At 37.8% G+C, this 23233-nt stretch overlaps 3 protein-coding genes across 10 annotated transcripts; 2 read left to right on the top strand and 1 right to left on the bottom strand.

Annotated features, from left to right (window-relative positions):
* Positions 1-7740: 7740 nt before the first annotated feature.
* Positions 7741-11200, bottom strand: LOC127796339 (O-methyltransferase 1, chloroplastic). Of its 2 annotated transcripts, none has more exons than XM_052328424.1 (7): positions 10855-11200; positions 9681-9839; positions 9494-9598; positions 8903-9027; positions 8363-8491; positions 8117-8278; positions 7741-7957 (listed from the first exon to the last, which is right to left on the bottom strand). In XM_052328424.1, exons 1-7 carry the CDS (start codon positions 11039-11041, stop codon positions 7886-7888), a joined length of 939 nt encoding a protein of 312 aa, XP_052184384.1. In that variant the 5' UTR covers positions 11042-11200; the 3' UTR covers positions 7741-7885. The 2 variants fall into 2 exon arrangements, with proteins under 2 accessions (XP_052184384.1, XP_052184383.1); XM_052328423.1 differs by having other exon boundaries at positions 9494-9614; positions 9688-9839; positions 10855-11198.
* Positions 11201-12761: 1561 nt separating this feature from the next.
* LOC127798372 (outer envelope pore protein 16-4, chloroplastic) lies at positions 12762-16554 on the top strand. 7 transcript variants are annotated; one of them, XM_052331899.1, is made up of 6 exons: positions 12762-12926; positions 13010-13061; positions 13157-13188; positions 13293-13326; positions 14531-14598; positions 16076-16554. In XM_052331899.1, the coding sequence occupies exons 1-6, from the start codon at positions 12831-12833 to the stop codon at positions 16208-16210; spliced, it is 417 nt and encodes a 138-aa protein (XP_052187859.1). In that variant the 5' UTR covers positions 12762-12830; the 3' UTR covers positions 16211-16554. The 7 variants fall into 7 exon arrangements, 4 of the variants coding, with proteins under 4 accessions (XP_052187859.1, XP_052187860.1, XP_052187862.1 ...); XM_052331900.1 differs by having other exon boundaries at positions 13010-13052; XM_052331902.1 differs by lacking the exon at positions 14531-14598 and having other exon boundaries at positions 16076-16217.
* Positions 16555-17453: 899 nt separating this feature from the next.
* On the top strand, positions 17454-21392 carry LOC127796412 (caffeoylshikimate esterase-like). The gene is made up of 8 exons (XM_052328547.1): positions 17454-17779; positions 17866-17956; positions 18040-18072; positions 19856-20005; positions 20100-20230; positions 20338-20475; positions 20671-20769; positions 20842-21392. Exons 1-8 carry the CDS (start codon positions 17759-17761, stop codon positions 21217-21219), a joined length of 1041 nt encoding a protein of 346 aa, XP_052184507.1. The 5' UTR covers positions 17454-17758; the 3' UTR covers positions 21220-21392.
* Positions 21393-23233: the final 1841 nt, after the last annotated feature.

Here is a 23233-nt window from a genome sequence, read left to right on the forward strand (position 1 = left end):
CTTCCTTTCTACAAGGTCTTATCGAAAGCAAACAACTTCAAATGGAATTCTGAATGCCAGCGAGCTTTCGAAAAGCTGAAGGAGCACCTAGCCACGCCCCCGGTTCTTACCAAGCCGAAGCCCAGAGAACCATTATACATATATCTGGCGGTGGCCAATGAGGCCGTAAGCTCGGTATTGATACGAGAAGAAAATAAGATCCAGAGGCCTGTTTATTATGCGAGTAAACGATTATCGGGAGCTGAGGTTCGGTATCTTCCTACGGAAAAACTGGCTTTCGCCTTAATAACATCGGCGAGGAAACTCTGACCCTACTTTCAAGCTCATACGATTATAGTGCTTACTAATCAACCTTTGAAGCAGGTTCTTAGCAAGCCAGAGCTTTCAGGCCGGATGTTGAAGTGGGCAGTGGAGCTCACCGCCTTCGACACTGAGTATAGGCCACGACCGGCTATTAAGGCGCAGTCGTTAGCAGACTTCATCGCCGAAGGGATAGGAGCTCCCGAAGGCCCCGAATAAAATTAGAGACCATGGTTGGTGGCGGTAGACGAAAGCTCGACCTCGGGCGGTGGTGGAGCAGGATTAATGATAAAAAGTCCCGAAGGGAAAATATGGCCTTACGCTTTACATTTTGAATTCCGAGCATCTAACAATGAAGCAGAATATGAGGCCTTATTGGCTGGGCTGAGATTGGCTGAGCAATTGGGAGCTCAAAGCGTCGAGGTGAGTTCAGACTCTAACTTAGTGGTGCAGCAGGTGAATGGAGAATATGAAGCCCGAGAAAGTCACATGGTGCGATACTTGACCATAATCAAAAAGCTGATGGCACGTTTCCAACACGTAAAGGTGGAATACGTCCCTCGGGCTATGAATACAGAGGCGGACCTGCTGTCCCGAATCGCTTCTTCCTCTTTCCCTACGAGCTCTCGGGAAATTCGGATCGAATCTCTTCCACAAAAGAGTATTGAAGAAGTCGCGGACCAGTTATGTGTCGATGACGAGCCTAGCTGGATGGACCCCCTGTTGTTATATTTGAGAGAAGAGAAACAACCCGAAGACGACTCGGAGGCATGAGAGGTCAAGCGAAAAGCCCGAAATTTCGTGTTAGTTAGTGGGGAACTATACAGAAGGTCTTTTTCACAACCGCTACTCAAATGTATCCGACCTCGCGAAGCAGATTATATCCTACGGGAGATTCATGAAGGAATATGTGGAAACCACATCGGGGCTCGGGCTCTTAGTCAAAAGGCCCTGCGGCAGGGGTATTATTGGCCAACGATGGTACGAGATTCCGAGCAGCTAGTCAGGACTTGCGATCGATGCCAGAAAACGTCTAATTTGGTCCATGTGCCGGCAGTCGCACTAACTCATCTCGCTACACCATGCCCCTTCGCTCAATGGGGTATAGACATCCTGGGGCCTTTTCCCCCAGCAGTTGGACAAGTCAAGTATATCATGGCTGCTATCAATTACTTCACGAAGTGGGTCGAAGCTGAAGCAGTGGCCTCTATTACTTCTCGGAAGGTGAAACAATTTCTATGGAAGAATGTAGTCTGTCGCTTCGGAGTTCCTCGGGTGCTGATCTCAGACAACGGCACCCAATTTTCTGATCGGTCTGTTCGGGAATGGTGCCAGGAGTTGGGAATCAAGCAACAATTCACCTCTGTAGCTCATCCACAGGCTAATGGCCAAATTGAACTCGCTAACAGGACTCTGTTGCGCGATTTAAAAACAAGAGTAGATAAGGCGAATGGTAGCTGGGTGGAAGAACTATCAAGCATTCTGTGGTCCTACCGAACCACGGCGAAGGTCTCCACGGGAGAAACTCCTTTCAGTCTATGCTACGGCTCAGAAGCGTTAATCCCAGTTGAAATTGGAGTGCCTACGCTACGAGTAGAGCTGTTCGACCTTGAATCCAATGAGCAAAGTTTAAAGGACAACCTAGACCTCCTTGATGAATTTCGTGATCAAGCGAGGATTCGACAAGCTGCTTATAATCAGCGCATAGAGAGATACTACAATCGACGAGTAAGAGCACGAAATTTTCTACCAGGAGATCTGGTATTAAGGCGAGCAGATGTTCAGGGAGCCCGAGAAATAGATAAGTTAACACCAAATTGGGAAGGTCCTTACAAAGTAACAGAGGTTCTCAGCCCGGGGGCATACAAACTACAGACCCTCCAGGGTACAACGGTGAAAAACGCATGGAACGTGCAGAACTTGAGGAAGTTCTATCAGTGATAACTCTTTATTATCTTCATATGATCTGTTAGTAATAATTTTACATTACATGTCTTGGCATTTTTTCTTTTTGTTGCTTTGCGATGCTATCCAGGAATAAATTCATTTTTTTTCTCCTATGCGTAAAAACTCATCATTTCCAAAGATCTGGGAAGGCACATCAGAGCAAAGGAAAAAAATTGACATACCCTCAACGGGGCTAGACCCCTCAACAATAACAAAGGATCAGACGTGATCCTCGGGGGGTCCGAACCCCCGACAAAAACAAAGGATCAGATATGATCCTCGGGGGGCCCGAACCCCCGACAAAAACAAAGGATCAGATGTGATCCTCGGAGGGTCCGAACCCCCGGCAAAGACAAGGGATCAGATATGATCCTCGAAAAGCTTAAAGGATTAGATACGACTCAACACCTCAAAGACGTCATGGGGATCAGGCGTGATCCTTGGGGGGCCGGAGCCGAGCCCTTCTGAACAAGCGACGAAGACCAATCGGAGCCGAGCCCTTCTGAACAAGCGACGAAGACCAAGTCCTGCGATAAGCAGGGCGTGGCAAAAAGGAAGGATCAAGCCTGATCCCAAACGGCCTTTTCTTGTTTTCGACAAAAAGCAAAGGAAACAAGGCAACAAAAAGGCAATAGCAAAAGAAAATTGTGTGAAAAATCTAACACTTTTATTATTACGACAACAGGTTTGAATACAAAAATGTCTACTCTAAAGAGGACAAGGCGGCGACAACGTCGAAGGGGATGGAGTCTACATCCAGGTTCGGGAAGCGCTCTTTGATGAGTTTTCTCATATGCTCGAACCCACCCCGAAGAACTCCTTCTACTTCCGTGGCATAAGCTTCGGAAATCCTCGCGACCATTTTGAAAAGCCACTTGGGCATCCTTGAGGGCGGATTGGAGTTGGACATGAGCAGTGCGGAGGTCTTCTTTGCACCGAGAATAAGACTCCAACGCTTCGACCTGTCCCTTCTTGGTTTCCTTCAGTTCTAGAGTAAGTCTTTTTATATCCTCCTGAAGCTGGTGATTAACAACTTTAGTGGCGTCCAGCTCCTCCCCAAGTCGGGAATTGGCCTGATTAGCCTCAAGCATGTTTTTTTGGACCAACTCCAAATCCTCGCGCACCTGAGCTTCGGCTTTGTTGGCAAGTCGGGCATCTTCTTGCGCCAGCTCAACAACCTTAGTTAAAATATGAACACGGTGCTCGAGACTCGACAGTTGGGAGGAAAAAGACTCAAACCCCCGAAGCCTTTCGACCTCAGACTCCAGGGAAATAATCCGGGCTCGAAGTTCGGATTCTCGTCGAGAGACCAAACCTTGGAACTCTGTAAGGTTCTAAGGAAGTGAAAACAGAATATAGATTAAGACCTACTCGCATAGAAAAAGAGCAAAGTCAAAAGAGAAATGAGTACAGTCGCACCCTCAGAATCTCGGCGCAATAGTCGATTTCGTTCGAAGTTCGTAGGGTCCCCGGTAGGACTAAAGCTGTTGAAGGAACATTGGTGGCTTCAGGAGCCGGAGGCTCGGAGGGAGTAGCAGCCGGGGAGGTGGCCTCCATCCTACGACGCTTCGTCCGGCGTGCTAAAATCTCCTTCGTCGACAACGCCGAAGCCTCCTCTAGCGAAGCCTCCCCCGTCAGCTCCGAACACCCCGCTGGTGCTAATGGCGTTAAAATTCGTTTAAAAATCGAACTGATAGGGATGCTGGGAGACGTAGCACTGGACTCCGTACCTGCCAAGGTTTGCCTTTTCTGGGCCTCTGCGCGAGCCACAGCAAGCACCTGTGCGATGGTCACTGAATCGTCTTCGTGAGAGATCGGCAAGGGCGCAGGCATGGTGGAGGCTTCTCGCCGCGCGGTCGGAGAGTCTCTGGTCTGAGAAGTGAGGAGCTGGGAAGATGGGTCCCCCGAACCCCCAGCAACGCCCCTCTTGGAAGCCTCTTGGAAGGTCCTAGGATCTTCCTCCACCGCTCTTCGCGACCTGGGCGGTATTGAGTTTTTCTTATTATTCTTCTTGCTCTTTGGAACTCGCTCGGGAGGCGCAGCCCTCTCCGACACTCTCTGGTTGCTGAAGGATGCCGAGGGGCCCTTACTCCCAGGGAAGTCCAAAATCATTCCTCTGGTGATAGTAGAATACGATATCTCCCAGACCTCTTCAACTAAGAAAGAGATAACAACGAAAATCAAGTACAGACAAAGGAAGAAGAGAGGGTAAAAGAAAAGATGAAAGAAGAAGAGCTCACAGTTCTCGCCGTCCAAACCCGCTTGGGTAAGGCTGGGATTGGAAAGCCATCATTCTTCCCAGTTCCAACTGTTCTTCATAAGTCGGCAGGCGAAATCTTCAATGGTCTCGACGCTCGGACGCTTGTGCTTAGTGTCTAGAGTCCACTCGTTGCAGACAGACCAGATTTCTTGAGAAGAGCCGGATGGCCTGGGGCGGACGAAGACGAAACGCTCCTTCCAATCATCAGAATCTTTCGACCCGCCAGATTGCATGAGAGTCGAGGCAGAAATCTCAAGTCCGGAGTATCCCTTGCAGGCGAGGAGACAGCCATCTTTCACGATCCGAGAGGAGATGGAGATCCACCCTCCGGGGTCGCGGTTGGTCGTGAAGAAATAGTCGAAGAGGTCCCCAGTTGGCTCAATTTTGCCAGAATGACAAATAAGGATGAACCCCATCAAGTATCGCCATCCGAAGGGAGACAGCTGGGCGGGAGGGATAGTGAGATGTTGAAGTAAGGACATCACTTTTCTTCGGGGAGGAAGCCGAAAGCCCCTGTCAAAAGCACACTTATAAATGTAGAGGCGGCCGGCGACGGGATGACACGCTCGTAAATGGCTATTAAACTCTACCTCCCACTCTTCGGGGACGTTGTACTTTTCTCTGAACTGTTGGCATTCCGCCTGGCTCATCCATTGGCATGGAATCGAGGCAGCAGGGTGTTTTTCCCACTCAATAAGCTCTGCGCCGGCGGGATTAAACCTCCCAGAACCAATTATCGCCATGGCAAAGAGCTAGAAGAAAGAGAGGCGGAAGAAGTGGAAAACGCTTGCCGGCACAAGAAAAGCTAAAACTGAAGGAAAGTCGTGCGGAAAGAGAAGTAGAGGGACTGAGGAGTTCCCATTTTAAAGGTTCAAACTGCGGGAATAAGAGACCAAAGGGCGAGCAATAATGAGCATTGATCACCCCGCACTGACAGAGCTCGAAAGACGAAAAGGCCTCGGACAACGCATAGGGAAGGGATACCGCCGTCAAAACCAATCGATTTTCGCGTCCGCCAGACACGCAAAAAAAAAAAAGAAAGGAAAAGAAGAAGTTAGATGGAAGAGCCTCAGGAGCTTTACTACTCCTCGAGCCCTTCAAGCCGAAGAGCTCAAGGAGTGGGGGGGCAAGTGATGAGGAGAACGCCCTCGGTCCCATAATTACGCCAAGACGGATACCTAGTGGCAGTCAAAAGATACATGGCAGACAAGCATCGCCACGTCAATCGGATAAGCACTTAGTAAAGAAATCTCCGAGACTTCAGGAACAGGCTAACCCACCGAAGGTCACGGAGGCAACAGCTATCTCGAACTCCTAGGAGACGGATATTATCGCGAAATCTTTATCGGGAAAGTTCCGAAGAAGGCGGAAGGGAGATCCCGAAGATCCCTCCATGATCCCTATCCCGAGAAAAGGTAAGAGAAAAAGGTGGGAGATTCTTCTTATCATTTTCTGAGAGATATAGTTTAAAAGGGACAATTAATCCTAGATCAAGGACTAACTTAATCATCAGAGATCGACCGGGGGAGCAAGTCCCCGTCTCCATTGCAGGTACCTTCGGAGAGGCAAGAAGGGAGCGTGCGGCTACCACTTCAGAAAATCTATCATCACATTACTCTCATCCTTGTTAGTGAAAGATAAGCCAAGAAGAGATCTAACATTCTGCAATGAACATACATAGGTTCACCACTTGAAAGGGAAAATTACAACCAGCTTGGGCACTTGAAATAAAAGGGCTCTTTATTGTTATATAATGGCGGAACTGACAGACTAACCAAGTCAAGTTAAATAGTATAAATAATTATTGAATTTTATAATAAAATATAAAAAAATTATTAAATTTTAATTTGTAGTTAAAAAATCGTTGAATTTCAATTTAGTATACAATTTCATAATTACTGTTAATTGCCGTTAAAAAATACTAACAAAATGCTGACGTCATTATATTTTAGTGTTGTTGACACATTTTTGTAACATCCCGCATCAAGTGATAAGAAATGTCCGAAACAACTTACTCTGATGGATCTACGCGAACTTCCCAGGGGGATCACCCATTCTTGTGCTTCCCCAGGTTAAGCACGCTTAACTCTGGAGTTATTTGCTTATGTTCAGCCCAAAAGGTATTCAACTAGTGTTGTTTCATTTCTTACTTATTTTCGATGTATACTACCATTTCTCTAGGCTCTGAGAATGTTACGCACATCGTGTTATCATGGACTCATAGCCACGGGTCAGCTTATAGCTCTCGCCCTTCGACAACCAAGAGCCCCACCATACTTGTGAGGCTCTTAGTCGCCCTCTGGGCGATCGAGGTGGGACGAACCCAGTGCATCCACTCCATCTCAACCTCTTAGTGGTTGCCCAGAGATGTGGGATCGAGAACTGGTGCTTACAACACCACTTCCAGCCCTCCCCCTAAGTGTTGTGGTGCTCGTGGGCGCGAACCATCTCAGGGGTGACAAATGGTAGTTAAGGCCAGGGCCCAAGGTTTCCCACAGACGGCGTCGCTTGTGGGGAACCCCCTAATGGTCCTTACAACCCCCGATAAGGGAGGGACCGATAGAGCCCCACCACACCTGCGGAGGAATGGTATGGATGCACTAGATTCGTCCCACCTCGATCACCCAAAGGGCGACTGAGAGACTTACAAGTGCGGTAGGGCTCTTGGCCGTCGTAGGGTGAGAGCTATGAGCTAACCCATAGTTGTGGGCCCATGATGATACAATGTGCGTAACACCCCAAGAGCCTAGAGAAAGGGTAGTATACATCGAAGATAAGTAAAGAATAAAACAACACCAACTGGATACCTCTTGAACTGAATGCAAACAAAAAACTCTAGAGTTAAGCGTGCTTGATTTGGAGAAACCCAAGGATAGGTGACCCCCCTGAGAAGTTCGCATAAACCCATTAGGATAAGTTGTCCTGAACATTCCTATCATTCACTACAGGGTGATAAAAAAATGTGTGTCAACGAGTGCAAAGTTCAATAATTCTTTTATGAAAAGTCCAGTGACCATTTGTATTGTTTAACCGTCCACGTTATTAACCACGTTAACATTCCATTAGTCTCTTTTAACAGAAATTAACGATAGTTATGAAATTGTATACTAAATTAAAGTTCAGTGACATTTGGTTACAAATTAAAGTTTAGCGATATTTTTGTACCTTAGCAGAGTTCAGTGATAATTTATCCTATTTAGCCGACCAACTTATGTTTGTACTTCCAAAGGAAAAGGGCACAAATGAAGATAAATTTATTCAAAACCTTAATTTTTAACTACAGAGGGACAATGAGCAAAACTAGATTCTTTCTTGTATTTTCTATTTGTTAGTTTTTTTCCTAAGAGAAATAAAGAAAGATGCTATCTGAATTTAGTTTTACAGCTCCTCAAACCCTTCCTCATCAGCTTCTTCTTCTATCCTTTGGAATTCCCTCCTCCAGGTTTCCACCTGTTCAAATGCATTAACATTATGCAAAGCACTTCGCAGAAAAGAAACAAAGAAAGGCTGAGAATTAACATGGAGAGAACAATGCTGGTATGATTTCCTCACTCATTATGCAACCAACACAAACAGTGACTACATTAAAGCTAGGAGGAGCTCTCTCACCTGATCATCAGACAGTCGTAGTTGTTCTGCAACAAATAAAATGTTGTAATCTACCGGTGCTAGTTCCCTGCCTAGGTTCTTTGCGATTTCACTGTAACTAATCAAGCTCACCCGGAAACCATTGCTCATGAAGAAGTTGTCAATCCATCGTCTTGTACTTGACTACAAAATAATTCAAAAATTCCTTCCAGTTGAACATACGCATTTGAACTCAAGTTAGATCCCAATCTCAAAAATAAAACTGACCTCAACTCCAGTCTCAGCTTTTGCCACCCAGACAGGCATTTCTCCCAAAAAAAGACATCCCTTCATGGCTAAATTACCTACAACCAACAAGATTTCTTCAAAACTTTCCAAAGTCATCAGAGGCAGTCCCTGCAAGAGAAGAAAAAAAAATGAGGCCATGTTTTCTTTACTGTTTTTAGGCTGATTTCAATTTTTCAAAATAGTAAAAACATATTTACTTTCATATTTTCAAAAAAGCATTTTCAAAAGCAAGGAAAAATTTTGTAAAGAAAACTCAACACAACAAAAAATTGTTTTGGTTGTTTTCATCACAAATATGCTCAAAATTTCCAAAACGCATAAAATGCTACAGACAAAAAAAATGTGTTTTCAACAATATCAAAACAGACACTCAAAACACAAAACTGAAAATAAATTCAAAACTCAAAACTAAAACACAAAGAGAATAATCCTGAATCTTTGGAGCAAACCCCCTAATGTAGCTAAATGCAAGATGCTACCTGTGATTGATGTAGCGAACAGTGATAAAGCCTTAGTTACCTGGAGGGCCCATATACTTGGTCGATTTCCGCTAAAGCCCTTACTTTGTAAAGCTTGTTGTATATTGGATGTCTCCAATGGAATATGAAGAAACAAGCTGCTTCTTGGAATCTTAGCACCAATATCTATCAGTGTCTCAAGAAAATGTTGTTAGAACATGCTGCCCTCCTTTAGAACAACAATAAACTCATATATGATTAACTTGGCTGGTCCAAATTCACAGAACTACATATATTTGTGAGTTCTGTACATCACAAGTACAACTCACAAACAGCTCCCTTTTGAATTATTTTTAAATATTATGGTGACAGACAACTTTGAGTGTTCCCAGTGCACGAGGCTACCAGCTTTTTGAGGGTCAAGGGAGAGTTGTTTTTATGCATAGCCTTACCGTTGCTCCGAAAAGAGGTGGTTTTCATATCAAACAAATAAGTAATTCATTCATTACATTTTTATGTATAACAAAAAATCTTCAGATCTTCATGTATAGAACTTTATCGTCCTTGCTTTAGGTATTAAAACCATGTAAATGAAGCTGCCTTTTTACTTCTAAGCTCATAAATCTATAAATTTGGCTCAAGTAATATGCACCTTCAAGCTTTTGAGCTGCTTTTCTGAATACTCTTTCAGGAGATATGTCAAATATTATGGTCGAGGTAGGCCAACTAAGTCTGTAAGGCCGAGTATCCATTCCATCTGTTAACAGAACAACCTGCAGGATATAAGTAGAGAACCATATAACCAATCTGCATTATTGATAATCAGCCATGTGTATTACATTGTACCTGCTTAGGTCCATCCATATTGTTCATTGTCATAACCAACTTTTCATCGATGAACTTTGTCACAAGGCAGTATTGGTGTGTGTGAAGCTCAATATTCATTTTAATATTTTGAGGAGCAAAGGAACCAGCATATTGGTCAGTAAAAAGAGGATCTGCAAATTGAAGCATTAATAAAGAAAAAATAGTTCATTAAGTATCTCATTTTATCACAAGCATTAAAAATTAATAACATATGAAGAGAGTGCAAGAGGGGAAAAGGAAAAGGAAAGAGAACAGGAAGAAGGAAAGAAAGCATCATGGAGAGAACAGTAAAAGAAGTTGTGCATGTGAAGAACACCCGCAGAAAGAGAATTGCTGAGGTTGCTGATGAGGCTCCTTCTTGTAGAGAAATTAAGATGCATGAGTGCCAACTGGTAAGACAATAATCAACACACAAATGTGCTTGGGAAAGGGTGGCAGAGATGACTAACTGAAAACAACACTGGAAATTTATGCTTCTGTCAAAACTTGAGACTATAATTTGTATGGGAAAAGAAATGACAATAGAATGATATGATCAATTCCAATGGATGCCCCACCAAAAAGTGGAGGCTTTTGGCAAATGTCTATATATTTTCTTCTCATTCCTTAACCCAACCAGTAAACAAAATAAACTTAGCTTCAACTTTTTCATTTTCTTTTGCTTCACAAATCCAAGATCCAAACCCTCACATTAGAGTATTGAAACTTTTATGTGTAATTGGTGAGAACAATAATCCAAAGGAGATAATTTTGGGGGGTAAGTAATACATATGAATAAAAAATAATTCGTCAGGTTAAGATAAAGTAGAAAATATGACAAAATGAATGGACAAGAGCTGAGTCGAGATAGTCAGGACAATATACGACAGTTTAGGATCATCTAAACAAATTTATGACCTAACCAAAACCAGCCAAACCCAATTGAATTTAGTCTTTGAACTACAATGCCCGCTTACTAGAATGCCCTCCCCAATGAACCTTTTGGGCATATGGTTCGGGGAAACTCTCTGTATGGGCACGCGGTTTATAATTCAAGGCGGGTACTAATGATTATGATTTGTCTTTGCAGCACATCTGTTCGAGAAAATGTCTGAACCAAAAATTTAAAATTCACAACCCAGACAAGGAAGAGAGAGATCGATTTGCCTGGACGTTGGGTCTCCTGAAAGCGAATAGAAGCGTGGTTGATGGCCGCTTGGAATAATGAGTCGTATTCATCATCGTTGATTTTGGCTTTGACGCTGCTATTGCTCCTTTTCTCGAAGGCGCAGAGTCCTGGCAATCGCACGATAGCAGTGGTCGAAGCGGGTACAAACGCCGATAAAGATGCCATTGAATCCGAGTACTACCGTAAGAACCTTCGCTTCGACGGCCGTCCAGCTTGGGATTTACATCGTTGGCTTGGTTCTATGCCTCTGTCTATCTCTCGGATGCAAACTTCGGAATGGCGGGTGGCATAACGGCCACACGCTGAATTTAATCTGCCCTTCCCGTTTTCGACTTTAATTCTCTAAGTATCCTTTATTACTCTTTCATACTCAAAAATTTAGAAGCTACACATCGCCTTTCCTTACCCAACCTTTAAGTTTAAGACAATTATAAAAAACTATCTTTGATATTTGAAAAATATTTTTATAAATATATATTAATATTCATAAGCCTTTAATCAAATATATTTATGAGTTTTAACTAAGCAAGTTTTATTAAAATAAACTTCGACTAGTTTACAAATCGAATTTTAAACTTAAACTCAAACTCAAGTCGTTTACTTTAATAAATAAACTCAAATAAGTTTTGTCTAGCAAAACATCGGGCTGTTTGCGAATAGCTCGACTCATTTGTGATTCCATCATTTAGAAATATTTAATTTTAACAAATATTGTTGAGATTTAATATAATGTTGTGTTGTAATTTTCATTCACATTACTAGTTAACCCTAATTGAACTTAGTAAAGTTTTATTTGTTAAAACTCGATAACATATTTAATTAAAAACTTGTGAATACTAATATATCTTTATAAATATATTATTTAACATAAAGTTATTAAACTTTCAAATATTATAATAACAATTATATTATATTATAATGTTATTCTATCATTCTCGCTGCCTTGACCTATTTGAAGCAAACTCTCATTTTTGCTTATTTTTATCTTTTTCTCGCTTTCATCTTCGTCTTTATCCCTTCTCCTTCTACAACATATGTCTCAATTTATTCTCTAAGGTAGAGTTTATTAAAATAAATAAAATAATATTACATCAGGATAACTTATTCGAATAGGGAAAATAGATAAATTTATTTGAAAAGTACAAGATAAGAAGTCATATAATTTATTTTTAGATTAATTTAACAAACACAATAGAAAATATTTTTATCTATGATACTTTTCATATCTTAATTTTTTCAATATATATTTTAATTAATAAACACTACCTAAATAATACATATCATCCACTAACTCAACATCTCTTATCTTGTATGGCAATCATTTATTTTTTATCCAGCCAATGGATACATGCCCCATACATCGGTGCAAGCCTCTATTTAAGGCTGAACCACCACTATATACTGCCATCGTACGCCATATTTTGATACTTTGCCGTCACTTAGTGTGTGCTGTATTCGTTTCTCGTTACCTCGTTCCATAACTGTTGATGCCTATTATTGCACCCCCTATATTTACTTATTATTGCTACTTCTAACTGTTCGCCAATAAGAACTCGAGCTCAAGTTGAACCTAAGCTTCTCGAAACTCAACTTGATTCAATACAATTGCAATCCTATTAAATGATTAAAATACCATAACGTTTAAAAGCCACTATTTCTTTTCACCTTTTATTTTGCGTCCGTACAGTTGTAAAATATGGTTAATTATATTTTTATTACAATTATTTAAAAAAATATATTTACACCAATAGGGGTATCTCTCGTCATTATACAATTTTTAATAATTTATAAAAATTATTAAATACATAATTTTATTTAACTACCAACTTAAATTACATCATATACAAGTAATTGGTCGAACTTAAACTCGTTCAAACTAAAGACATATTAAAGCCGTTTCGAGAAAAAACCTAGCCAAGCCGGCGCCTCGTTTACTCGCACTGCTAAGAAGAAGATGAATCCTGAAGGAAGAAACAAGGAGGGTGCGATCGGCGGCGAAGAAGCGCCCTGCTCTTCTCTCGCCGTCGATTCCATTCTCCGCATCGGAACGGTAATGCCAACGAGCTTCCCGTTACTCGTTCTCTCTAATCAAGTAATCCACCTAATTCAACAAAACTGACTTCGCTATCTCAGGCCGGTTTAATTTGGGGGCTCTGCTTCGGGCCATACGGTGCTGGTAAGCTAGGTAAACCAAATCACTCAGCTCTAACTGCACTGTCTTTGAAGTTCCAGTCGAAGATTTTGACGTAATCTCTTTTATCTGCTTCATTTCAAATGCAGGCCTCACTGGTGTTGCTCGTGCTTCTTTCGTGGCAAGTTTTTATTTTCTGCAGCAATAAATCGGTGGTCCTCGTTGTGCTATGAGTAATTTTCTTTCTTTCTCTATTGCTTGTTGGATGATTTTCGTGTTTTGCAGGCAAAGTCGGCTGGTAGACACGGTTTCCAATTCGGTAATTGAGCTGTGTTCTTACTGATTTTTACAATTTTGAAATTCATCATCACATGCAAGCAATATTACTCTAGCCGTTTTTTGAATTTTCATTACCTGCATAAGCTTTATCTCGTGAATTTGCTGCTTGTTCCATTGAAACAATCTGTATGATTGCTTCCCGCATTTCGGTTTTTAACAGGTTTCACAAGCATGAGAGCGTAAATAATCTTCATCCATCCATCCGTTTCCACGTCTTCCATGCTTGTCTTGCTTTCAATGTAATTACGTGGCCAATGCCTAAGCTGTTTGTGAATTAAACTTGATTTTTACTTTTGGGAGCAAATTAAGGCATTTCTGGCTGTGTATGTTTGTTTAGCTTCTAATTTGTTATGTAGTGATGCTAAGACATCATGTTGTCCAAAATTCATAGAGTACTCTTACGACAATGATTTTAAAGTTTCTGTTCCTATCTAGACAAAGATAGCAGGTCAACAATAGCTATTGAAACTGTTGCAGTTGCTGTTATTAATGGAAACAAAGAGAAACAACAAAAACAACAAAAAAAGATGCTTCATTAGCCAAACATTAGGAGTGAAAACTTCTAAGAGGGCTTCGCAATGGCGCATTGGCAGAATGTCAACATTCCAACGATGGAGAAAACAATTATGCATTGCTTTAGTTAGTTCACACTGTTTTGTGTTCTTGTGATATTTGGAAATATATCATTTATTGCACACACACACACACTTGGAAATTCTAATTTGTACTTTATTGAAATTTGCTAGTATTATGGTATAGTATTAGAGGAAGGTGATCTGCATCTTTTTTCCTCTTCTTTTTCTTTTATAATAGTTAATGTTTGCATCTGATGTTCCAAGTTGATTAGTAATACAAACATGTGCCATTGTCTTATTAATTTGTAACTATGTTATCATATTCATTCATTCTGAACACAATTGCATTATATACTATCAAATCGTCCTCAATTTTTAAGCATCTAGCAAGCATTCTGAAATCTTGCACTTTTTGTCAATCACTACCTAGTATTTCTTGTTGTTTGCTCTTGACTCAACTTCATGCTTCTTATTTTCCGTGTGTATTGTAGTCCATAATTCTTTTAACGTTTCTTTTCACCTATTTAATAATTGTCACAGTATTTTCTTTATATAATGACCCTTGATTCAATCCTAGAGTACAAATATCAAGTATTCTTATTCCTTTAGGACTTTTTGCTGGGGTGTTTTCTTATACGCGTTGTGGAATTCAGAGATATCGGGATCGAAATGATTGGGTTAGTGCTACTCTTTCCTTTCTTAGCGAAATTGCTTATTAACATTTATTATATGCTTAAGGGTAGCACACCTTGAGTTCCATCAGATACCTGGGCTTATCTGCAACAGACTGTTTTAACACTCTTCCATGAGAGAAGGGGATTTCTGATTGGAAAAGAATGTGGATGGCTGATCATAGGGACTAGGGAGACTGAATATGTATCATATGAAGGATTTCCCATTTGTTTTTATTTTTGTTTTTTTTTCAGAATGCCTATTTTGAACAGTCAGTCAGTTTTAGTGGCATTTATTGTAGATAATTTGTAGTCGTAAAGGAGTGCTTATCAGAAAACATCAGCATGAGAATCAACAATGTAGTTGACAATTGACCAGAGAACAAGAATTCATCATTTTAACCATTGGGCATGGATATATAATGGATATTGTCTATGGAGCCACCTTGGTAGATTAAATGCTACCGTGGCTCTTCCATGGGGAGACTTTATGGGGGTGATTGTGGATGTTGAAAAGGTGACGCCTGGTACAGGGAGGCACTCAGTATAATATCTCCTCCTGAATTTGCTTTGCTTTTACATGTGCCACCAATATAATTTTAGTATGAATGATACATCTGATGGAGAAATATGAGAGGTTGGATATAAGTGAGATTTAGCAGTAGGATAACATCGCTGTAGATTCTAGATGAGAAAAGAAGGTGGCAAAGAGGACACAAGCCCTTGAGTATCCATGGAATAGCAGGCATCTAAAAGAGTTGTTTGCTGACAAAGATTACCTATTTCCGGACTAGGCAAGAGTTGTCCATGGTTCTTCATTTGTTTTTAGTGAACTTGCAAGCACGTAGAATTTATTTCCAGAATGCATTATCAAGTGAATATTTAGAAGTAGTTATTGAGTTGAGAAATCAAATTCAAACATTTGCAGTCTTATGAAATGTAAACTTGATATGCCTTTTGATTCTTGGAAGCATTATGAAAAGATACTGCATGAAAGGACAATAACTCGAGATGTATGTTGTATTTGGCCTGTGAAATGTTGCTGAGAAACCCTAGTGCTGCTAATTAGTATCTTCTCACAAATCCAGACCTTGTGAAATGTTTTGCATATCAGCTTCTTTTGATTCACCATATATCCGAGTAAAAAGAAAAAAGAAAAGCAAAAAAGATTCGTCCGTTATCTTACTGTTGTCTCATGGATATGGAGGGCTGAAAAAAGAATTTTCCATCCTGATTGTACATACAGCCAAAAAATGATAAAGAGGATACAACTTTTGGGCAGACCACCATGACATCTTTTATCTGTGACCCTTAGTCAGAAATGCTTAATTACCACAAAATTGGTGGAACTACTTTCACACGCAGTGGCTCCAAAATTTAGCCTACCTCATATATAGCAAGCAAATTTGCGATTATTGTAAGACAGATACATGGATTTATATATATTGAGATGAAGATGACAAGGTGTTTTTTGTTGATGCAGTTGAATGCTCTGACGGCGGGTGCTGTAGCAGGTGCTGCTGCAGTTGCTGGCTCCCCAAACTGGAAACAGGTTGCTGCTCTGGCCGGTCTTGCATCCGCCGTTTTTGCCGCCGTTGATGACCACAGATCAAATTGAATCTCTCCTGGATAATGTTGTATTTGGGAGAGGCCGGCTAGGGTTCCCAAGGTAAACGTTACATAATAGAACGAACCCAAATGGTGAGGGAAGAACCGTAAACGTCGTTCTGGGGGAGAGTACCACAGTTTCATTTTATTTGGATAGAAAATAGTTGCAGTCCAAAGCTTACAAAATATTATCGAATAGATTTCGGAAGGGAGGTGCCACATGTGAACCAAAATTAACTCTTGCAATGATCAGAAAAACTAGATAAAAGAAAGATGGTTCTAAATTTTGTTATGTGAATCAAGTGCACCAGCTGGGAGTTATTATTTAGATGTTATGGGATGGAATTTTGATAAGTTTTATCTTTAAAATTAGATATTATAATGGATATTTTAAAGAAGATTTTATTGACAAGATTTCATAACATTAAAATATGTGTTTTTTATGATTCTAAAACGAAAAAATTGTTCAATTTATATTTTTCCAATAAGAATAATTTGTGTATTTAATGTACTTTTAGAAAAATATAAGGATAGATTTTCGGAGACAGAAACCAACAAAGATCAAATCTAATACTTAAATTGTTCAATTTATATGTATCAAAATAAATGGCTAATTTTTTGCTTAATATTTTTAAGTTTTAATATTTAATTACATATTTTTAAAATTATTTTATTTTCACATATACTTATTAAAATATTTGTGTATGTGTGTGTTCATATGTAAAAATACAAAGAAAAGTTTAAAAAATAGATTTCATAGATTTAGTTCAAATTTATATAATCTAGATATTCAGCTCAATTATAAATAAATTTAAACTAAATAATTGTGTATTAAATATGGATCGAATCTTATTTCTTTATAGACTTATATAAAAAGACTAATATTTAATTGGTTCAATTATTAAATTATTTAAATTACTCAAATTAAATAAATTGAATTTATGTCAAAAATTAAATTGAACTGATTGAATAGATACTTAAATTAAATAAATAAAAAAATCAAAATTTAAGTAAAAAATAACGTGATTTTTATCATTTCAATTAATTCAGTTATTTTTATTTTTTTAATATAAAGAACGAATTGAATGAAAATAACTCAACTTGTTAAATTTAAAAACTAAATCAAACTGACTTACATGCTAAATCGAACCAAATTAATAATTTTGATAAATTATTTTGATTTAAGAGAAATATTATTCATTAGATAAACCGAACTCGTCATAGGTTGTTGCGGCTCTGTATTCCTTTTTTTTTTTTTTTTCATTTTGCTAACTCAGCTGACTCAGCTCTGTAATCGCTTCACTCTCTCTCTCTCTCTCTCTCTGTATATTCTATGGAAGAAAGCTGGTTTATGCGTAACCTCTAAGACGACGAGAGGAGCCTTTGAATGTCAACGGAAGGAACCGGAAAACCAGATCCAATCACAAACCTGTCCTCTCCTCTGTAAAAAGCCTATTATTAGGAACAAAGCCTCTGCCTCCGCAACGTTTCCTTCTTCTCTTGCCGCCGATTTATCCGCTCCACCTTCTTCTCCACTCAGACAGATCTAAGACTCGTCATGGAAGTCCAATATCACGAGGTTCTTCTTCTTATTCTTCTCCTTCTTCTTCATGCTACTGAATGGAGGCGAGTAATTTGTGTTGAATGGCGGCTTAACTTCTGTAGGTATACATAAGGAATTCCAGAGGTGTTCAGCTCTTCACTTGCAGATGGCTGCCTTTCTCTTCTCCGAAGGCTCTTGTTTTCCTTTGCCATGGTCTCTCTCTCTCTCTCTCTCTCTCTCTCTGTTTTGTGCTTGTTCTTAACTTCTTACCAAAACAATCGTTAACCGCCTTGCAGGTTACGGCATGGAATGCGGTGATTTCATGAGAGGTAATAATGTATAATGGATTCCTCTTATCTCGTACGGTTCTCCCCTTGTTTTAGCAGCAATCCGATCTCTGAATCTCTTCCTTTCTATCCATTCACTTGTTCAACATGACCGTTCAAATATTCAATCCAACTTTTAGTTCCATCCATGTAAATTAAAATTTCCAGTTCCACGCATCTGGAATTCCCTGGCTCCTTGAAAGGCCAGAGGCCAATAGTGTGTAGCAATTTTCATGTAACCAAGGATTCTAAAATAGCATTATCTTAAAGAAAATAAGTTAAAAAAATGATGGAAGAAAGTGGCTGCAGTGCGCCCATTTCCGGTCCTCCTTGTCCTCTTCCAGGATTAACAACCAAAGCTGTCATCCTCATCTTATCTCTCCCTCCCTTTATCCATTTTTCTTTCTTGCTTCTTGTGAGAGACTGTCCTTCACAACCTTTTGGGTAGGAATCTTTGGAAATCTTATTATAAAAATCTTATTGGCTAAATTAAATTTTTTTGTATTTTTATATTTTTTATATAATAATTTAATAATTCTTTTATCTATATTTTTGAATCAATTTAACTCTTATAATTTTATTTTTTTAATATAATAATCTAATTTTTATTATTATTTTGATTACAATCATATATCTACATTTTTGAATTAATTTAATTCTTATATTTTAACATATAAAAAAAAGATTAATTGACTCATCTCACTTTATTTTTTTTACACATCAAAATACAAAAATTAAATTAACTTGAAAATGTGTATATACATAAGTGTAATTGAAATAATAAAAAAATTGAGTTACCACATGAGAAAAAAAAAAGTCAAAGTATAAAAATTAAATTGACTAAAAAATACAAGTTTAGAGATGTAATTGAAATAACAAAAAATTTAAATGATAACATCAAAAAAATGTGAAAGTGTAGAAAAAAAATATAGATTTGACCAATCTTATACCCATGTATAAAGTTTGATAAATAAATTTTAAAGATTAAGGTATGTAAGTTATAAATAGTTATAAATTATGATTTAAATAAAATTATTATAAATTTATATGTGATGTTGAAAGAAAACATCCAAAGGGGTCTAAAAAAATGCCATCATACGCAAGCCTCTACTTTTATTTAGATTGTGTAATGGGCCTCTACTTTATTTGTTTTTTAGATTTAGTGGTTGTACAGATTTTTTGAATTTTAATTAAAAGGTATGAACAGTCAATTTTAGATATTGGTTTACTAAATGAAATCGAAATTGGTCGTCATGGTCAGTTTTTCAACAGTCCAAATTGCCACTGATCACAAGCACTCCTTATATTATGATCTTATAAAATCTCTAAAATTCATAATATCATTAGGGGAGAGTAAAAATTTAATTTATCTGAATTAATTAAATTAAACAAACAGAATTTATCAGTTTAGTTCGGTTTTTTTCTTGTATCCATTTTATTTGGTTAATTTTTTTTAAAATTTATATTTTTATTTGATTTTTTAATTAAAAAAATTGAACTAATCGAATTGACCAAATTTTAAAATAATATTATTTTGATATTTATAATGCAATATTTTTTTCTTGAGTTTTGTGTGTGTTTTATTGATTTTTAGTTTTTTTGATTTAATTTATATAGTTTGTATTTGATTTTTTAATTATTAATTAATTTACTTTTTTAGATTAATCAGTAGATTCGATTTTACTCTCCATTCTGTTTAATCGATTAGAAAATTTGGCTTGGTTCAGTGAATTGAATCGTTCGCTCATACCTGAATATCATGATTGTTGATTTGAATTCAAATTAGGATGCGGCACGAGACTAGCCAGGTACGGGTATGCCGTGTTTGGGATTGACTACGAAGGGCATGGCCGGTCCATGGGCGCCCCCCGCTGCTACATCCACAAGTTCGACAACATTGTCACCGACTGCACCAACTTCTTCAAATCCATCAGCGGTAATTAACCAAACCCACCCTTCCGGCCCCATCCACGTCATCCATCTTTGAATCATGATCTCACTGTTCTGCCATATATACGTCTCAATTACAGCACAGGAAGAGTACAGAGACAGCAAAAGGTTCTTGTATGGAGAGTCCATGGGGGGAGCCGTGGCTTTACTAGTGCACAAGAAGGATCCCACCTTCTGGCACGGCGCCGTTCTTGTTGCGCCCATGTGTAAGGTATTCATCGATCCATTCATGTCATATACTGTGTACCTAGCTAGCTATGTATCTGCATGATCGGTAGGATATATAATTAGACAGCTAAGCCATATTGATAATGGCAGATATCGGAGAAGGTGAAGCCCCACCCGGTGGTGGTGAATATACTGACGAGGGTCGAAGAGATCATCCCTAAATGGAAGATAGTGCCCACAAAGGATGTCATTGATTCCGCCTTCAAGGACCCTGCCAAGAGAGAAGAGGTGATGGCGAACTTAATTAATAAGACTTATATTTTGTTTTTTTTTTAACTTGATCTTGCATATATAGTTAAGAGTCTGTCTCTTTAAGAGCTACTAGTAGGGTTGTATAGTAAGAAATAATGGAAACATATCTTAACTTCAACACAATCTAACTCAGTTTCTATGAGGTGACAATGAGTTTAATATCATGGGCAGATTCGAGACAACAAGTTGATATATCAAGGCAAGCCGAGGCTGAAAACTGCGCTAGAAATGTTGAGAGCTAGCATGAGTCTGGAGGAGAGTTTAGGCGAGGTGAGTATGACTTGTCGACCTCCTACTTGTTTTCCATTGGTATTTAGAATCAATTGTGGAATTTTTGGACAGGTAAGGATCCCATTTTTTGTGTTGCATGGCGAGGCGGATACAGTAACAGAGCCAGAAGTGAGCAAGGCGTTGCATGAACAAGCCAGCAGCAAAGACAAGACCCTAAAGTTATACCCAGGAATGTGGCACGGCTTGACCTCGGGCGAACCAGACTTTAACATTGAAATGGTTTTCTCTGACATTATTTCATGGCTTGACAAGAGAAGCGGAGACGACAACGCTCTTAGCATGTCGTCGATCGTCAACATTTCAATTGGTGGTGCTAAATTGCCAACGACAACAGATGGGAATAAACCCCAAAGAACATGGCTTCAAAGCCGGAGCAGCTACTTATGCCGGTGGCGAGGGCGTCGCCCGCACCACCACTCTGCCATGTAGATATTTCGATAACCTTTTCTTATTTAAGGGATGTTTGTTAATCAAGATATGAGATAAAAAAATCAAGATATGGAATGCATCCTGAACTTTTATCCTTTCCAATATGTTTGTTAAGCTTATCTGACTATTTTAAAAAAAATCATCTTGTAGCCTCTTATCTTGATTTTTCAAGATATGCATATTTCTCATCTCTTTAAGATAAGCATATATTGGTCTCTATATATAAAAAAAACTAACGCATGTGTCCTCTAATGCATTCTAAATAATTTAACAAATAGTTTGATAAAAATCTTGGAATGCTTACTAACCTTATTTTGACCATTTCATATTTTAGTCCGAAAATAATTTAGAATTTATCTTGATACTTCCTTATCTTGCTCATTTGTTAATCAAGATAAGAGAGAGAAAATGTTAAATATGAGAAGCATTGTTGTTAAAATCTCAATTTTATTCGTATGATTTTACGATTTTATGCTTCGGAAACCCCAAACGATTCAAATCCCATGTAAAATCTTATTTGGGGTAAAATCCTATAAAATCTCGATTTTAGGTGTACAATTTTACGATTTTACGCTTTAAAGACCCCCCAAACGATTGTACGCTTCAAGTATAAATTGCAACTTAAATCTAATGAAGAATATTGGAATCATCCTCTAAAAAATTTTAAGCTATATTTTGCCTCTAAAGTGCCTATACCAACATGTTAGTTTTGAGTTATATTTTGGAAGTATCATCTTTTAAGTTATAATAAGGAATAATAAGGTTATTAAATGATATTAATTTATTTTTATAAAATTATGTTATTATAAACATATATTTATAAAAATTAAAGGATATTTTTAATTGTCTTTAAAATCTTACGATTTTACGATTCGATTTTATGAACTCTTTTTTGATTCCACTTAAAATCCCGATTTTAACTACCTTGATGAAAAGCATTTCGGATGTTTGGCATTTTCAACGTGTTTGTTAAACTTATTTGAGCATTTCTGTAAAAGTTCTCATTGATCTCTTATCTCCCTCTTTCAAGATAAATTTATCTGACCTCCCCTCAAATAAATTTATCTGATTCTTTTAAAATAAGTTTCAATTACCTGTATGACACTTGTAAAATAGTTAATGTCATTTAATACATTTTAAAGTTTTAAATTTATTAAAATAACTTTTTTATTTAAGTCTTATAATTAATATTATTTAATATATTTTTAAATTATTATATATTTTAATAATTTTTAAAATGTAAATGACATTATTTCTTTCATTGATTTTTAAAATTTAAATCTCTCTCTCTATATATATTTTTATTAACTAATACAATTCCTTTCACCAATTTTTAAATTATTTTATTTAATTTTATATTTTATTATCTATTATGAAAATATGTTTTGGCCATTTTTAATTATTTAGGTGGAATTATTGTAATTCCAACAATAATTGTTTCTATTTTTTAACTCTTTTTAAATCTATTTTTGGACATAGATTTAGAAAATACTATTTTCATATTAATCATAAAATACTATTTTAATCATAAATTTATTGTTAATGTTAACAAACAATTTTAAATGAATTTGGTAATAGAGATATTTTGATAAAAAAAACTTTTATTTTGTGCTTATCATATGCATTAACAAACACATAGAAATAAAAATGTACAATTATAAGTGGAGTTCAAAAAATTTAACAAATAGTCTGATAGAAATCTTTGAATACTTTCCACCCTTATCTTGATTATTCTATATCTTAATCTGAAAAGCATCAACCTTATTTTAATATTTCTTATCTTACTCATTTTAACAAACATCCCTTTATATTATAATAAAAATAGAAATCAAATAAAATAAACGTGTCAAGTGGTGATTAAGATATTGATTCAAGATGTTTTGTTACATTTTGTTTTGTTGGGATTGGGCTAAACTCATTTATTTAAATTGATCAATTCTTTGTTATATTTTCTATTCATGACAAACAATGTTATTGTTGTTGTTGTTTTTTTTTTTTAATTTACATAGGTTAA

This window comes from Diospyros lotus, chromosome 3 (assembly GCF_014633365.1).
Source record: "Diospyros lotus cultivar Yz01 chromosome 3, ASM1463336v1, whole genome shotgun sequence".
Taxonomy (NCBI): Eukaryota; Viridiplantae; Streptophyta; class Magnoliopsida; order Ericales; family Ebenaceae; genus Diospyros; species Diospyros lotus.

Coding starts and splice junctions, on each gene's coding strand:
- LOC127796339 (XM_052328423.1), bottom strand. CDS start 11,041: ATGGCATCTTTATCGGCGTTTGTACCCGCTTCGACCACTGCTATCGTG. Junction 9,028..9,493: donor AGCAGCTCAAAAGCTTGAAG/GTGCATATTACT, acceptor AGACACTGATAG/ATATTGGTGCTAAGATTCCA. Junction 7,958..8,116: donor TACGACTGTCTGATGATCAG/GTGAGAGAGCTC, acceptor GCATTTGAACAG/GTGGAAACCTGGAGGAGGGA.
- LOC127798372 (XM_052331899.1), top strand. CDS start 12,831: ATGAATCCTGAAGGAAGAAACAAGGAGGGTGCGATCGGCGGCGAAGAA. Junction 12,927..13,009: donor CCATTCTCCGCATCGGAACG/GTAATGCCAACG, acceptor TCGCTATCTCAG/GCCGGTTTAATTTGGGGGCT. Junction 13,327..14,530: donor TAGACACGGTTTCCAATTCG/GTAATTGAGCTG, acceptor TTATTCCTTTAG/GACTTTTTGCTGGGGTGTTT.
- LOC127796412 (XM_052328547.1), top strand. CDS start 17,759: ATGGAAGTCCAATATCACGAG. Junction 17,780..17,865: donor TGGAAGTCCAATATCACGAG/GTTCTTCTTCTT, acceptor TAACTTCTGTAG/GTATACATAAGGAATTCCAG. Junction 20,476..20,670: donor ACCCTGCCAAGAGAGAAGAG/GTGATGGCGAAC, acceptor TATCATGGGCAG/ATTCGAGACAACAAGTTGAT.